This window comes from Dasypus novemcinctus, chromosome 2 (assembly GCF_030445035.2).
Source record: "Dasypus novemcinctus isolate mDasNov1 chromosome 2, mDasNov1.1.hap2, whole genome shotgun sequence".
NCBI classification, from domain to species: Eukaryota; Metazoa; Chordata; class Mammalia; order Cingulata; family Dasypodidae; genus Dasypus; species Dasypus novemcinctus.
The window spans coordinates 68802851-68820621 of NC_080674.1; the positions used below are offsets into that span (position 1 = coordinate 68802851).

At 36.9% G+C, this 17771-nt stretch overlaps 1 protein-coding gene across 9 annotated transcripts in view; it reads left to right on the forward strand.

Annotated features, from left to right (window-relative positions):
- The window catches only part of MAST4 (microtubule associated serine/threonine kinase family member 4), a 632991-nt gene that overhangs the window by 576950 nt on the left and 38270 nt on the right, over positions 1 to 17771 (forward strand). For all 9 annotated transcript variants that reach the window (XM_058309528.1, XM_071208385.1, XM_004465586.5 and 6 more), the window contains 5 exons: positions 3303 to 3404; positions 5777 to 5909; positions 9294 to 9361; positions 11610 to 11695; positions 16741 to 16949. In XM_058309528.1, coding sequence (XP_058165511.1) covers positions 3303 to 3404; positions 5777 to 5909; positions 9294 to 9361; positions 11610 to 11695; positions 16741 to 16949 — 598 coding nt within the window. The remainder of the gene's footprint in view (positions 1 to 3302; positions 3405 to 5776; positions 5910 to 9293; positions 9362 to 11609; positions 11696 to 16740; positions 16950 to 17771) is intronic.

The window sequence follows — 17771 nt, forward strand, 5'->3', positions numbered from 1 at the left end:
CAACTACTACCAGCTCAGGCCCTCTTCCTCACTGGTCTGCCTCCTTCCAGGACTAAACCCTCAAATCCATGTTTTTGTGCAGCTTCCAAAACATCTATCTAATACACTGTAATGGCTCCATGCTGCCCACAGGTATAAACCGTAACATGGCAAACAGGGCCCACGGTTGTATCCTCTCTCAGTGCATTTAACCACAATGTATTGTTATAATCCATTTGTGAATCTCACTTCACCAGCAAATAGGGAATTTTTGAAGGACAGGGATCACATCTTAATCATTTCTAACTCCCTGGCACATTACCTGGTATGTATCGGTTCCCCAATTACCATGGAAGAAGGGAAGACATGAGGGAGGGAAGAAAGAAGGAAGCAAAGAAGAAAATATATATGTATGCATACCAGAATATTTGATCTACTATGATTTATCATCAAGTAATCGAATTCTGCTGTTCCGTTTAATCAAATCAGCTTCCAAAAAATGCTGGACAATGACGCATATTACTATTTGTGAGAATACTTTGAGAATTATAGTTTGTTAAATGTTATGGTATTGAACAGAAAAGGCAGATCAGAGAACTCTGGCCAGCCCCTGTAAGATACTCCTTCCTTAACTCCAAAATCCTGTCCCAGGATACCACCAGAATTACCAGCTTCATTCTGTATTTGTCATTCCTTCATAGGCATTCCCTGAAAGGGAGCATATCGAAAGCAATATATTGAAATCCCTCACTTAATCTCGGTTGGTTCTGATGGTAAACTTGGCAGATTGTTTCGTGGCGTTTTTTTTTTTTAAATCTTCAGGTTTCAAAGACTATCCAAATTTGCCATATAATGGATGAAAAGTCATTGATTTTTAGAAAAATATCTCTTTTGGGCAGAAAAACATATATACTTATAGCATAAAGGTCATTGTTGGATGTGAATAAGCGTGTTTTCTTGTATATATTCACAGATAAACATTTTCCTTCATCCTTTTGTGAAAACTAATCTTCAGAATCACATTGACAGTATCCTTCCAGAGCTTGAAGCTTAAACTGTGGCAGGAGAATGTGCCCTTTCTAGATAGAGCCCAACTGTGGGGACTTGCTTTGGTTTCTCTATGATGCAATTGTTGTCAGTTCCCAGCTGTGACATTCAGTACCTGGCAGGCCAATCTCCCAGCCATTTTCCCCATTGTCAGTATTTTACTTGTCCCAGGAAAGGTCCCCCTGAGGTTTGAACATGATTTAGTTGCTGCCTTTTTAAAGTCCTGAGGTCTAGGTCAATTCCAGATGAACGCTTTTATTTCTCAATCTTTTTTTCAACTTAGGTGCATTGACCAAAGAATAAAATACATAGAAAACTATAACCTGCCCTCAAATCTGGGTCACAGTATTTTTTACAGTGTCCAATGCTTAAAATACAACACATACATGATATACATTGGGGCTTACTGCCAGCAACTAGGAATTAATTTTTCTTTTCATGCTAACTGTGTGGTATTTTGTTTAATGTTGTTCTAACAAAGCTATCCCCATCCTCACCCCCCAATAACTTTAGTAGATAAGATTGTAGTTGAGTTAACTCATTGTATGTTTTAACCTTTGTTTTGGCTGATCTCTCTTAGAAATAAGTGAAATGAACTGAATAATTTTACAATTTTTAAAATGGAATTTGTACAATCTAAATTGACTTTTACTTTTTTAAAGATACAAAGCTCTTTGCTTTTGAAGAGACCACCCAAAGTTGTTCAGGCTTTTTTAAACTGCTCTCTATGTTCATTAATTTACAAAAATGTAGTAATTACAGTAAGAGTAAACTTTAGTGTCCCGCCTAAATTGTCAACCAAGAAGTTAGAAGGTTTTTGCTTCATCTTTAACGTTATCTGTTTAGTTTTGGTTGCTGATAAACTATAAAGAAGCTATATAACTATGTCTCTTGACTTTCATGGCATCTTCTAAAATCTATTTTTGTTACAAGACAAATACTGGAAAGAAAATTTAAAGTCAGTTTAAATAGTTGATCTTTGTATATGTATATGTACTTTACATATGTATCTTTACATATGTATCCTAACATCCTTACTGGTTACTCATATCTATAGTTATAATAGCTAGTTGGTTTTTTCTAAACGTATTCTATTCTACCACTATTTGCTGATGTCCTTACCCCTATGTTTCTTTTAAATATTAGCAGTTTTGTTTTTGCCTGTATGGTTTCTGTACCTGGCAATTTTGGAAAATTGCCTGTAATTTAATGACTTAATATCAGTAGACATATTACTGCTGTAACATATTACTGCCATGTATAATTATTTTTCACAGATTGGTCTGCCAGTTCTTTTCTTGATAGTGGAGGAGATTCTTGTCATTATAAAACACCTTCAAGAAAGATTGTAAATGTTTATTGCTGTGTCTATGAAATAAATTATATTGCTCTAGCATCACCTTAATACATGATTTTAAATCCTTAGATGAAAGTAAATCATAAAATTTTACAAATTAAGAAAGTCCAAAACAGAGTGTGCCTAGAGGTTTATATTAAAACCATTAAAACTTTGGTTTTTATGCCTGCCTTGATACAGATTTACCTTATTCTTTCAAGAAGATGTCATTGAAAATAAAAATGACACTTCACAAGCTTTGCTCTGTGAATATTTATTGTGCTTAGATTTCACATGTAGGCAATGTGTAAAATTAAAACTTAATTTAGTTCAGTTTTACTTAGTTGAATGCATAGGTGTTGTTCAATGTGTGAAATTCAATACATATGTATATATACAAGTATAAACATTATCCAGCTAACATTTGAAATAAGTATTGCCCATGTCTTCCATGTTATGAAATGATTAATTAATATATTAATCTTACTGTATATATGAAAAAAATGTGTTAAATGCTTAAGATAGCAAAAGCAGTCCTTCACTCTACTGGCCATTTCATATTTTTAAGATCTTCATCTAAAAAATCAAGGATCCCGACCACCTGCCCACTCTACTTATACTGTTGATTTACTGTGTCGAAAACTTTTCTCCTTTCATGCTTCACTTTCACAGCCCTAACATTTGAGTTTTAAAAGATTTAAAAGATGTTTTGCAATTAAAGTTTAGCTAATAGAGTCATTTTGTAGAGATAGAAGTTTAATAGTGTCCATTTATGTAAAGATAATGCCTGCTTATCGATCTTGCTGATCTTTTAAAAGTATTTTCTAAATCACTTTTTTAAAAAATATTTGCAATGATCTAATTAGCATGCTTTCCTGATTTTCTTCTCTACTTAATGGAAAAACTCTACATCATCATTCTTTTCCTTGCTTTTTCATAGGCTCATGATCGTTCAGAAAGTGGAGAGTTGGCATTTATTAAACAACTAGTCCGAAAGATCCTAATCGTTATTGCCCGCCCTGCGCGGTTATTGGAGTGCCTGGTAAGTTGCTCTAGGATTTGATTGCATTATTTATTGCTAACTATTGGAAGGCCAGTAACCATCAGACAGCTCTGATTCCATTCATCTTCGAAAACCAGAGCTAAGTGGAAAGAGCTAAGAGGAACTACAACTTGTGAATCTTTGTGATTACATCCATGTGTGATTTTTTCCCCTCTGATTACAAGTGAAAACTCTTGGACTTCTGTGGTATTAATTGATAGTCAGATCACATTCTGGTCAAACTTGAAAGATGATCATAAAATAATGTGCTTGAGCTTATCTCATAATTACTTTATGTCACAGCTAATCTAAAATGCTTGCTGTGCCTCACTTTTGTGGAGTTACCATGATGCAGAGGAAGAAAAATTGGGGACAGGAAGTTTTTATAGTGACCTTTGGCTACAATTATTATTTGTCTTTAAAATGTGTAACAGAAATAAATGCTAGCTAGTAACCCTTTTGGGAAACTGCAATAGAGCCTCAACCAGTCCTGAAGGGATGAGACTTTTAGAGATTAGTTCATTTTATCAATTACATTTTTTTGACTGGTGATCATTCTCCTTTTTAATTTTTTTAAAAAATTCATCTCATTTTGAGATGTCAGTCAAAGGTATGACTAGATATGAATTTTGAACATATGAACTATTTTAAGGGGCTTAATATAGCATCATAAACTTACTTTAAAGTTCTACTGACCAGTAATTATAATACCATATACAACACAGCTTTTTGAGAATTATGCACATACATGCATACATATATACATAAATAGTTGCATTGCTTTGGTATTTTTGCCCATATTTTAACATTCATAACTTTTTATAATAGTGAAATGTTCACAGCCGCACCATAAATGGTGGGGTAAGGCTTTCCATCAATGGTCAGGATGTTGACCTGAATCATAGAATCAAAAAGGACTGTTTGGCATTGAATATCTCTGGAAGGATAAGGGAAAAAAACTGTATGCCTCTGTGGAGAATTGTGTGACTAGTTAATGGGGATAGAGGGGAGATTTAGTTTTGAATACTTCTATTATACCTTTTTGAAATTTGTACCATATGCTTATACTTCCTACAATTGTTTAATTTGAGGGAAAATGTCATTTAGCATGAAAAACCTGTTTCTCCAGGCAGCTGCAGTTATGGTAAGAGCAGATCTTGCCTTAAATGAGGAAGTGAATTTTTTTTACAATAATAACTTATAATCAGAGGAGAGAAATTTAAAGTAGAGCCTCTCAAGGATAGAAAGAAGTAGAATTTGCAAGTAGCTTTTGAAGATTTTGCTGTTTCCTGTATTGTTTGAAGCTCAGCTGAAGCTAGAGTTCCAGAGTGATGAGGGTATTTCCCCTAGCTGGTTGTTTTATTCCTACAGTTCCCAAGCTTTCCCTTTCTGTCATCATACCTTTATATAAAGAGCACTGAGTGTATACATTTGGTTTTAGCCTTACTTCATTTGCTACAAGTATTTTTATATAGCCTTTAGGAAACTCTTGTGTAATTCTTAGGAGAAATACTGATAAATTCCATATTTTGGGGCATTAATCAAAATGAGAAAACAACCCTGGGGAAAAAAAACTAGAAAATATTACTGAAAATAACAACTATGATTTAAATCTGTTAAGCATATTTTACAACTTATTTAACCTGTGTCATTTTGTCTAGAGTGATGTGATCCTGAGGATTTTAATTGCACAGTAGAAGCAACAGGCAGCCTTCCAAAATAAAAATAACAGGAAAAATGTAGTCTCAGAGTTTTAAAGAAATAATTAGAAATAGTAATTTCATATTTTTCTCTTTTTTGCATCTTCACATTATTTAAATATTAATAGCTGAAGTTTGGAGCTCACTGTCAAAAAGGAGTGATTCTGAGATTTTTTTTTCTTTCTAATATTTTTTGGCACATCTGTACTAAGGGAGTTTCCTGCAAAACCTTTGAGAAAATATGTATTCTGAAATTATTACTTTTTGTGGTTAGTTGGGTGGGGAGAGAAACTAAGTCTTCTGGATGAGGTTCCCAAATTTTAAAACTTTGCTAAAAAGGTGTAATAAAAAATTTAGACGTGTGCATTTTCAGTGACAGAGACAGATTGATGGACATGGAGTGTTGTACCGTCAAAGTTACATTAAAAGGAAATAGGAAATGTTTTTTTTTTTAACTTGAGGTGACCAGGTACCTAAATGAATTGATTTTTGCCTAAGCCTTAGAAAATGAAGCAAGAATTATAAGCTTTTAAAAACTGTTTGCTTCCTATTCTGCATAAATAACCCACAACCATGTCTAACCAGCCATTTGATTGTGAATGGGATTTGTATAATAAAGTCTCAGAAAATTTTGGCTCAAAGAAGTATCCATCTCTGTTTGTCTTCTGCTAGGAATTTGATCCTGAAGAATTTTACTACCTATTGGAAGCAGCAGAGGGCCATGCAAAAGAAGGACAGGGTATTAAAACTGACATTCCCAGGTACATCATTAGCCAGCTGGGGCTCAATAAGGATCCTTTGGAAGGTGAGTGCCTCTGCTGGGCTGACCTTTTACTTGCTGACTCACCATGGCTCGTATAGAACTTAGCAGCAAGTCTTTGCTTTTTTCTTTGTGATTTGACTCTATTGATTGTTCCGTATTTGGGGGCCAATTGTGAGTTGAAGGAATTAGCCATAAGCTGAGTCCTGATATGCAAATGAACATGATCCGTTTTGTGTTTACCAAGTGCAGAGACAGATCTTGAAATGCCCGAGTGTCCATGAATGGTTGATGTTTTAATCTTCATAAAGATAGAGCATTTTTTTCCCTCTTGCGGAGCTCAATTGGGTTCTTCTCCAGGGCACTTTCAATTTTGAAAATGTTGCTAAAGAAATTATCATTAATTTTTAAATGGCATTTAAATTTAAAGTAACGTGGGAGAAATTTTAAATTGGGTACAATAATGGTAGGTGCATTTCTTCTTATTTGTCCCAAGAAAGTATGAGTAATAGTAATATACAAGAGAGCCAATGAAAGAAATGGTTTTTTTAAAGCTTATAAATGGATTTATGGTTGATCCAAATGAAAACTAGACATAATTATATTAAATACAGAGAATAGAAATCACCCTGTTAGTGATTTTTTAAAAATCTAATATTAGTAAGCCAACTCTCCTTCTCCCTTTTTCTGATGTTGATGTTTGAGGTTATCATTTAAAGCACTCAGGTTATATGTTGCCTAAAGACTCAAAAGCAATAAGAGAACCCTTCATTCAAAACTGTCTTCCTGACTCATTGAGCTGAATTTGCTAACACTGTTTATCTTGCTAAATTGTTTGTAATGGTGGTAAGCATTGGCACAGAGAATTTTCCCTTCTAAAGCCAGGAAGCCTGCTGCTCGATGCCCTGCCCTCCTCTTTCCCCCTGCTTTGTTTGCTCTTATGGCCACCGTATCTTTGCTTCCAGTGAAATGATGCCTGCATTACCGGAAGATAATGCCAGATAAATTTATACTGTATTGAAAGCAATACCACAACAGATTCATCACTTATCAGAGACTGGTGGCTGCTTTGCTGAAAAGTTCCCTGGGGAGAGATTTTTCCCCATGGCTTTTAAATTACCATCTTTACCTTTTTGAATCATGAGTCTTCAGAAATGGTTTAAATCAATGAAATAAAAAGGGCAGATGCTTAATGGTATTTAGATGAGTTTTAAAAATCTCTTCAGGCATTACAAAATGATGCCTTAGCTTCCTGCTTCAAAAGCTGACTCTTGGTTCCATTCCATTACTACCCACTGCTTACAAATAATATGTATTTGCCAGATAATAGTTATTTAGCAGAAATTCTATTTAAGACAGAACCAACTTTTAATTTGCTTTTTTATGAAAATAATTGGAGTGGGGGGAGGCTGTCAAAGTATATTACAGTGAATCTTCACGCTGATCTAGTGAAAGTGGTGTCAGCACTTGAACTGTGGACTGAGTGAGCTCTTTAGAGTTTTCTTACCTGGCAGTAAATATCACTGCAGTCCAAAATCTTGTAGGTGAATAATCTGAGGCCCATATATGTACCTTTTTTTAAAGAAAAAAGTAATAGTGACTGACTAGTGTGAACTTCAGTAATTGTATTAGTTTCCTAGGGCTGCCATAGTAAATTACTATAAACTGGGTAGCTTAAAACATCAGAAAGCTATTCTTTCACTGTTTGGAAGTCTAGAAGTTTGAAATCATGGTATTGGCATGGTTGGTTCCTGCTGGAGGATCCGAAAGATAAAGAGAGGTTCCTGCCTCTCTCCTAGCCTGGTGGTTGCTGGCAATCAGCATTCTTGGGCTTGTAGATGCATCACTCCCATCTCTGCCTTCTTCTGATGTCTCTCTATGTGTCCTCTCCTCCTCTTAGAAGGACACCAGTCATTGGATTTAGGGCCCACCCTAATCCAGGGTAATTTAATCTTGAGATCTCTAATTACATCTACAAAGATCATTATTCCAAATAAAGTCACATTCTGAGGTTCTGGGCGGACATGATTCCGAGGTGAGGGAGACATATTCTTCAACCCACCATAGTAATACAGTTTATCACTGGGAGTTGTATTTTTATCACTTAGCCCAATTTTCTTGATTCAAATCCAAAGATATTTTCATATCTATTTGTTATCACTTAAAATTTGACTTCAGAGTCTTGAATTTGTTGATTTTTATCTAAAGACAACACTCCACTCTTGATTTGTATCTTTCAGGCATAATCTCTCTCTCAAAGAAAAGAGGCTTATATTTATAAGAATATGAATACATGAAATAAGAGCCTAGGAAATAATTTTGGAGGCATGCAAAAATATGTAACTTAAACACTATAACTCTTTATTAGACATACTCAATTTTGAAAAATTGAAAAATGCAGGTAATAGAGAAAAGTAGAAATTACCTATGATTTTACCACAGAGATAACTAACCCCTGTCAAGATTCTGGGATAAGTTCTTTCATGCTTTTTTAAATAAAACTTGCTTTTTGAAGAAAAAAAATATGTAGAAGAAAATGAATGGTAAAATGAATTTGATCTTTTCAATTACTTATATAAACTCAGGGATCCATTGCAAGGTGGGTTGAGAAGTTAGACACCTTTGTCTGTCCTAACTAGACCGCCAGAAGAGTACTTAGGATGGGATCAAGCGTGAAGTATACAGCCCAGGATTGGCTACTTTACTGATGTATTTAATGGTAATAAGTAATAGTCAACATTTAATGAGCACTCAGTTTTTATTAGACAACATGCTACGGGCTTTCTATGCCTTGTCATAAACGATACTCCAAGAAAGCTCTAAGAAATAAATACAGGTGAGGAGCCTGAGACTCAGTAGGTAAAGGTCTCTCAGCTAATATTTGCTGATACTGGTGTAGCTCATTTTTTCATTTCCAAACCCCTCTTAATCACTATTATTACTTCCTCTGCAAATTCTTAATTTACTTGGCAGGATATTTCTCAGTGCCTATAAAGAAATGGGATGAGGGCTTGTTCTCCACAACTTGAGAATCATCTCCAAGCTGTAGTCACTGTATCCTAACTGCCTTCCAGGGCCTGGGAAGACTTGCATCCCTTGGATATCTGATTATCAGTAGTCATTGACTCCTCCCCCCAACCCCCAATACCCTTCTCAAGCTGTGATGATTGCAGCAGCCACTGACCCCTGCTAGCTGGAGCACAGACCCTCTGTCTAGGTGTTCATTAGAAGGGCTTCCAGGGAAGTACGAGTAATAACTTCAAAATGTTAATTGCTGGTTCTTACCATTTTGGATTTAAGATTTCCCAAGGGTACTTTGAAATATAGAGTAAATTGTTTTGTTTTGTTTTTAATTATTTTCTTTTGTTTCTACTTAGAACTTCTGCCTAATTGCAATTGTCCTGTTTTACTTTTTTTGTGTGAACTTAGAAATGGCACAGTTGGGACACTATGATAGTGGGACAGCAGAAACACCAGAAACAGATGAATCAGTGAGTGTAAGTGTCATTCTTGATGAAATATGATGTTGGTTTTTCTGTTTGTTAGCATTTGGAAATTGCGGCTGTTAATTACTTAAATCAACAAATACATATTTTGGTTCTATTCTGTACGAGGCACTGTGCCAGGAGCTGGCTCTCCAGGAGGAAGAGAAATCAATAAAAAAATCACACAAAATAAATAAAAGTGATAAGCTTGAATAAGTCCTATTAAGGAAAAGGGCTAAGTGCTATGAAAGCATAGCATAAAGAGATTTAACTTAGTCAGGTGGGTCCAAGATGATTTCCCAAGGAAATGATGGTTGAGCTAGGATGTGAGAGTTCCTAGGAAGAGAGACTGAAAGGGGCAGAAGCAACATTCCAGGCCAGGGGAGCGTCAGGGGTGGTGGCTGTAGGGTGCTGCTGAGCGCCAAGAACGAGAGAGACTGCAAGGGGTAAGGACTGGACATGTAGTCCTTCTGGCTCGTGTATGTCAGTTTTCTTCTTTTTATTAAGACCAATAGGGCGCCTTTGAGCTTTGGAGGAAGTGTATTTGTCAGGTGGAGGAGGACAATCAGAGTTAGGGCTTCAAAAACCACTGCAGTGTAGAACAGATGGAGTGGGGGAGAGAAGGCAGGGTGATCGTGGGAAGGCTTGGGAAAGCCAGTTAAGAGGCTGCTACAGGGGCACAGGTGAGAGGTCCTGCATGCTGGTGCCCATCTCCCTAATTGTGGACATGAAAGAGGAACCAGGATGAGGCAGGCAGCTGTGTAGCCTAAGAATCCAGACTCTGGGGTTACATTGCCAGGTTTGAAGCGGGCCTCTACCTCTTATCGGCTGTAGGATCTCTCTGTCCTCAGTTTCTTCATCTTTAAAATCGTTATAGTCATGAGGATTAGAACAGATTAAATGAAATAATTTGTGTAAAATGATTAGAACAGCTCCACTTATTAAGTGTTAAATACATGATAGCTATTTTTGTTATTTTTATTATTCTAACCATTTTGAATGTGATGAGGCAGACGTTCCTTTAAAACATCCAAAAAGAGCCATCAGAACAGGCACATGGCTATAAGACCTGGTATCCTTTGGTACATGGAGGGAGAGTCTTTGGTGGAGGCCTAAGTGATTAGGAGTCATTCATAGTCCTAAGTGAGATCATGGTAGGGAAGAGAAAATGAGATGAGAGAGACTAGCACAAAGCCTTGCAGCCCAGAGCGGTAGGAGAGCAGTTGTAGTGCAAGTGGTGAACAAGTGGTTCCAGTCTTGAATTATGTTTTTGGAGATAGGACATTTACAGGTGGTGACTAGACCCAGGACCTGTGGCCAGTGGCCCATGGGAGTAGAGGAAAAAGATGATCTTTTGATTTGAGGACCTCAAGAAACCCTTAGGCTAACACATTGAGTGAGTTATTTGTGTAAACACAGACGTCAGCAAGGTTGGTCAGAAAACCTGGGCAGAGGGGAAGGTGGGAAAATGAGTGCCCAAGTCTTCTAAAGATGAGTGGGATGACAGGTCAGCCAGTGACAGCACGGAGTTGGGGTAGATGGCATGAACCTAAGTTGGGAGGGCAATTCTGGATTCTTTCGAGGGAGCAAAGAGGCCGTGAGCATTCAGCACTAAGACACCTGAGCTGTGAGAGAATTTAAAACAAAAAACAACTTGGTCCTGTCCTTTGAGCTGCGTTTTTTAAAAAGCTGCCTTTTTGAAAATTGACATCATAGCTGTGATTAAAGTTAAAGTATGAGAGTAAAGAAAGGCAAGAGTTCTAGCCTGGGGCATTCCATTCGTTGGTCACTACCTTTTTCAAACACAGGAGGTTGCCACAGGAATGACACAGTTATGCTCAGATCAGGGACTGAGGTGCCTTGTCATCCTTCAGGCCCACGTGTGGCCCCACTAACCTGTTCTTTTCAGGTTAACTGAAACCAGAAGGAAGCTTTGATGTTCTCGACTTAAATTTCAAAACTTCAAAAGAAGTAGGATGAGGCTAAATTTGAACAGGGGGAAATTAAAAATCTGATGCCCTAATCTCCTGGAAATATGGGTTTGCTTAAATGAAACTGAGCCAGTGTCAGGAGAAGCAGTTTATTGGCCCTGCTATGGAAAATTGAGCTTTAAAGCTGCCCCACAGGATCCTTTGGCTAGAAAACTGCACTTGAGCATATTAAACAGCAGAGCATATCATTCATATACTATTTAATTTGCCATTAAAATTGTTTTCTCAAATTCCAAACTGTTTTTTAACTTTAATATTTTGTTTTTAAGAGCTCTAATACGTCCCTGAAACTTCGAAGGAAACCTAGGGAAAGTGATTTTGAAACCATCAAATTGATTAGCAATGGAGCCTATGGGTGAGTAATTCAAGAAAAGTTCTCTATTGTACTTTAACACACTTGAGTAATATGTCTTCATGTTTATCTTCTGCCAAGCATATGTTATGTAGAGACTTACTTTTCAGATCACTACTCCTTTCCTGATGGGTATAATATATAGTCAAAATATGATATCTTATTGGATACCTATCAGAAAACAAGTTATTTCAGAGAGTTGGAGAAAAAGACTTTATGAAGTAAAGAAAAAGGAAAGGAAAGGAAATATTTTATGTACTCTTTCTAGCTCCTTCATCCTGCCCTTTTAGGTTCAGATGTACTTGACCCTTAGGGTGTATGTGTGTGTTAAATATATAACATAATTACTTGAGAATTAGTCAGTATTGTACTCTTCATCTGAATTAGAAGTCAACTTTGTGAGAGAAATTTTTAAATAAGATGGCTGGTTGAAAATTTAGAGTAATATCTTTATTTTATTTTCTATATTTTACCAGGATTTTTACAAATTGAGCTTTCTCTCTCTCACTCTCTCACTATGCATATATATAGAGAGAGAGAGAGTGAAACTATAATATCACAATAGTAGTGCCTCTTCCTTGATCCATTTTTAATGAGACCGACATGTCTTTCTCATGGCAAAGGGTAAAGAGTGACAGGATCCTTCTGAGTTATTAATAAATAGTTTGGAAGGGTAATTAATGCACAAACTATGTCCTGATCCATTTCAGACAGCCCAAGAACTTTAGTTTAATTAAATATTAATCCCAATTCCATCTGCATATGGAGAGCAGTAAACAATCCCACAGACATTTATTGCCATTTATCACACATATGAGCAGATGAGATAAAAGCTATTTTTGTTGTGCCACAAGGGATGTTTTCTCCTCACTTTTTTTTCACCTCTACTATTTTCCACACCATTAACTTAGTGAAGAACTTAAATATTTGTGAGTGCTTTCTGTGCCTCACTGATTTGTTTTCAGGATTATGTCAAATGGCATATTTCCTCATATGGCTGATAAATGCTTCTTCCCAATGCTGTATTTTTGCCATATTTTATTTCCTCCAGGGACCTCGTTGAAACTTTTCTACCTAGGGAAATTTTTATAGCACACAGTTGTTTGTGGCTTTTGTTTGTTGTTTGTTTTTTAGGGCTATTTAGTTTCAGAGAGAATCCGAGGCTCTCTTCCTTCACTGGGGAAAAGGCTGAAGTTGGACTAGATGGGTGTGAGCGTGCCTAGATTTTATCAGCAGTGTAATTCTGGGGTAAGATTATCTGTGAGGACCCACTTACACGAAACATGAGCATATATCTTAGCAGTATTTGGAGTTTTAATTGGTTGAGTAAACTAATTTGCAGTGCAATTAAACAACTGTATAGTAGATGAGGTGTATCACACTTTGGGGAACGGTTGGGAATATACAAGAAGTTAAACAAGCTGTGAATCAGTAAACACCCAGGACACAGGCCAAGTCATTAATGGGCTCACAAGCTGCCTGTGTGAGACTCCACTATTCAGCCAAACCTTTTTTTTTTTTTAATTCCTCTTTGCTCTTCTCAGATTTAATCTCTTATTACATTTCCAACAGATTTCCTCTACGTTTTAATTGTTTTTAATTTGAAATTCGAATGGAGCTACACCCACTGGTCCACCCATTCAAGATGCAGATTACAGGCTTATGTGTACTGACTGAACAAATGGATCCCTCTATGGGTAGATGAACTTGAGCAATTACACACTTTCTTAGGCATCTTTGTCACAGAGCCTAATGCTCACGTCAGTGTCTCAGAGTGACACCAATTCAGTGACTTCTCAAAAATTGGCACTAACCTTGTTAAAAAGAGCTTCTACCTGTTCTATACTTGTCATGGTTTTCTCAATATCTTATGTAGGGACTATCATGTTACAAAGTTGATTAGCTAATTTGGTGAATGAAGATTTCTTTCTCTAACATATTTCAGATCCCCGGCTGAGAATTAAACATCCCTTTATGCCAACTTAGCACTTCGTAGAGAGTTAACAGTTATCATGTGCATGCCTTAAAATTTGTAAAAATAAAAAATAAAAATAACAAATTAAAAAAAACTAAATTTGAAAGGCATAAGGTTTCTCTTCCACGTTGCTTTTCTTTCTGACTGTGATGCAGAAAAGAACAGGGGCATTTACTAGAGAGACCTGTCTGTGCAAGTTAATGTGTGTCCCTGCTCCACCACGCTTTCCTTAGTGCCTTAATCTCTCAGCTTTCCTCTAACATACGCATCCTCATTCCCATATGCAGATTCACTCACAGATTCACTTATATCGGCTCTAAGATTCATGCATAAATTTATACCTTCCGTCTGCATCGCTTCCCAGCCTTGGCTTTTCCTGTTTCATGGGGAGGTCAGTGTAGAAAGAGACAGAAGCAGCCTGCTGAGAGAAATTGGCTAGAAAGAGAAATATGGGGCCATGTTAGTTCAGTCCAGTTTATAACCTCGGGAGGTTTATGGCTCTGCTTAGTGCTGTGGATGTCTATCTGTTGGCCACTATCTGTCTTTGTTTCTTTTTTCTCTCTCTCCTTTGCTTTGCTGACTTAAGTACATTCAGAACATCTGTTGACTTACAGAAAAAGAGGAAAGGCATGTGAGAGACAAAAATTATTATTAAATAAACAAATTGTAACATTAAGAATAATATTCCCAAGGCAATACAGAAGTTAAAAAACCAGGAACATAAAACAAACAATACAAATGAACAAATTGAAAACACCCAGCTACAACAAATGCTAGCACATTCCTTCTGCAACTTGATCAAGATAAGTGTGTCCTGAGGCAGTGATATCTCAAGCTACCAATAGGATTGATTTCAGTTGGTAACTTAACTGATTAATTCTCTTATGACAAGGGAAAGCAGAAATGCAAACCTAATTTTATGACTGAAAATCTAAGAATAAAGACTGAAACAATATTTTTTATATAGCGCCACAGAAAATCCTGGTCAGAAAGATAATTAAATTGGGTTTGAGACATCTTTCTCCTTTTAGTCTTTCATAAAACCACATACAATTCTGTTCTTCCTCCATATTCTCATTCACAAACATATCACCGAGCAGTTATTTATGTGAACATGATTGAAAATAAAAATAGTAACCTTCTGATAGTCTAGTGTGAGCATCACACTATCATACATCTAAGAGCCCTCAGCGCTAAACTTACTCATTGTGAAATATGGAAGGAAGATACAGAAAATAAGCTGTGTTCCAGTTGACTATCAAGATAGGCAAGTGATTTTGTGAACATACTGTTTTTTTCCTTTCAACATTTGAATCCTAATTCCATTTTTTTAGTATGTGAATTTTCTATTTTAAAATCTTTCTATGACAATATTTGTTTACCAATATTTGTCCTTAAGGGAGCCTGGATTCTCCTTTGTATCTCTCTGTTCTTAGTCCAACTTCTGATTAGGAGCCACTCAAAGTTTTCTTTGAGTTTTTGATTTTATCCAATCAGTAACTGGAAATAGAAAAACACAGTGAAAACTTTTAGTCTGATGCAACGAGAACATGTAGTTTATTGGTTAATTTCCCCCCCCTCCTTGCAGCTTTTTGCGTGCTGTCTGCTCTCTGTGTCCATTCGCTGCATGCTCTTCTGTGTGTTTGCTTGTCTCCCGTTGGCTCTCTGCGACGCCTGTGGGCCAGGCATCACTTCACAGTGTGTGGGTGAGCCCGCCTTCACAAGGAGGCCCTGGGACATGAACCCAGGGCCTCCCATATGGCAGACAGGAGCCCAACCGGTTGAGCCACAGCCACTTCCCTTATTGGTTAATTTTTCAAGTCGGCCAAAGTAGGAAATCATAAAAAGACACATACTTTAAACATTTTAATTTAAGGTATATATATATCTTAATTTAAAAAAAAAAAAAAATATATATATATATATATATATATCAGGATATCAGGTCAGATAACCTCTTAATTTTTAGGAGGCCGGTCACTTGATCTACTTTACCATGATTGATAGCTTTTTAGGTAAATTATTATTTGATCTTTGCCTAACCTGAGCGTTCAAACCTGTTCTCCTGTGGTTATGATAAATGAGGACTGGCTTGTAAGAAATGAGCCCATCGAAGACATTTTTCTTATTGCTCATCATTTTTAGGTGGGCTTTAAAAACTCCTCCTTCAAATCCCCACCCAATTCCTTGTCTTTTTTCTTCTTCATCGTTATAATTCCAAGACTCAAGGAATCTCTTCTTCTTACCCAGCCAGAATTTGTCTGTATGTGTTTGGGTGGGGCTTTAGGCAAAATTTCAGTGTAACCTCCTCGTTTTACAGTAAAGTAAAACACACTTTGGCTAGGGGTTGGAGCCAAAGATATGCAGCTGGGTCCTTGGACCCCGTTTAGGCCCACTGTGTTGGGAAATGCATTTCCTGTTGAAACAGGAATAGGTGTACCAAATGTCCAAGTCCCTAGTGAGGAGTGCACTTCTCTTTGTTGCAGAACAGCCTCATATAACTTATTAGGCCCTTCTTATTCATCCGGAAATTTCATGGCAAATAACTTACTCTCGGGTTGTATGCTAGCTGTCTTAAGAAACTGTGTTCCTGTTTTACAGATCCTAAGAAAATTACTGCTTTAATCAGTTGAGGAAAAGGACCTAGCATATATTAACACAAGTTAGGCTCTAACTTGTGATCTATATGTGATTTTGGTAATTCTTTACTCTTCTAACTTATATATTAGATTTTGTTTTGTTTGTGGAAAAACTGAAAACATCATCTAGCTACTGGAAAATACCTCACTCTGGGAATGAACCGTTTCCTTCTTTCGGCAATGAGGATGACTCTGATGCTCTGTGTATTACCTGTGACTTTCACTGAAAGAGTACCAAAAGACGTCAGTTCTGGCTAAAGGACTTTGGCCTGTGGATAGGGATGTTTGTAGCTGCTAGCACAGCCTGTGTGGGCTGCATTCTGACTGTATTGTGAGCTTCAAAACTTGACGATGACGTGGTGTACTGTGTCCCGGGAGCATCTTTACCTCCTCTCTCCTTGTGCTCCTCTTCCAACACTTGTGTTCCTTTTCAGGGCAGTCTACTTTGTTCGGCATAAGGAGTCACGGCAGAGGTTTGCCATGAAGAAGATTAATAAGCAGAACCTCATCCTCCGAAACCAGATCCAGCAAGCCTTTGTGGAGCGGGATATCCTGACTTTTGCAGAAAACCCCTTTGTGGTCAGCATGTACTGCTCCTTTGAGACAAGACGCCATTTGTGCATGGTCATGGAATATGTGGAAGGTAAGTCAGTCTCTGACGTTGGGAACACTACACCCGTACCCAGAAATCCCTCACTCATTTGTGGTGGTGAAGCATTCTGTGTTTGTGCCACAGAATGGCTGTATCCACCTGGGGACTAAAGCCAGTCAATGAGATGGCTGTATTCCCAGTCATTATCTTCTGATAATTGCCTGTAAAGTGCCTACTCTGCTATCGTAGAAAAATCAGTGCTATTTGGGAAAAGGTTGTTTTTCTTTTTTAATAGCTTTTAATTCTAGCTGCCACCTAGCAGTTGGTATTAAAGTTGGGATATAGGTGATAGCATTTTCCTACTAATTTTATCACAGATCATAAAAGCATTCACTAGTATTAAAGAGTGAATTAAAAAGTATATCCTTTTGGTCTTTAGTATTGTGGAATGGAATTAAGACTGGATTAGTGGAAAGGAAACAAATTCAAGAAAATACAGCCAGTCTTCCTGATTTTCAACTTTTGTTTTTGACTCATATTAATGTTTTGTGGGCTACCTTTTAAGTGCTCCAAGTAATCTTATTTTCATCAATTTTACATTCAATTTCTGAGAGTTTGAATGGCTATGACTTGTTGACATATCTGAGGTTAATAAAATAAGTAAGTAGATCAGCAAGGCCAAAGCAATTTTCAAACTATCTAACTTAAGCTTGTGTCATTGTGCAAACAGAATCCCAAAACTAGAGAAGTCAAAGAAACATTATCCTTTTTTTCAACCTTTTTATTTTGCAGATGAACCCACGAATGGGAAACTTACAAGATATTTAATGATTGAAGCAAGACAAAACCATAGCTTGCCTGATTTACACCCAT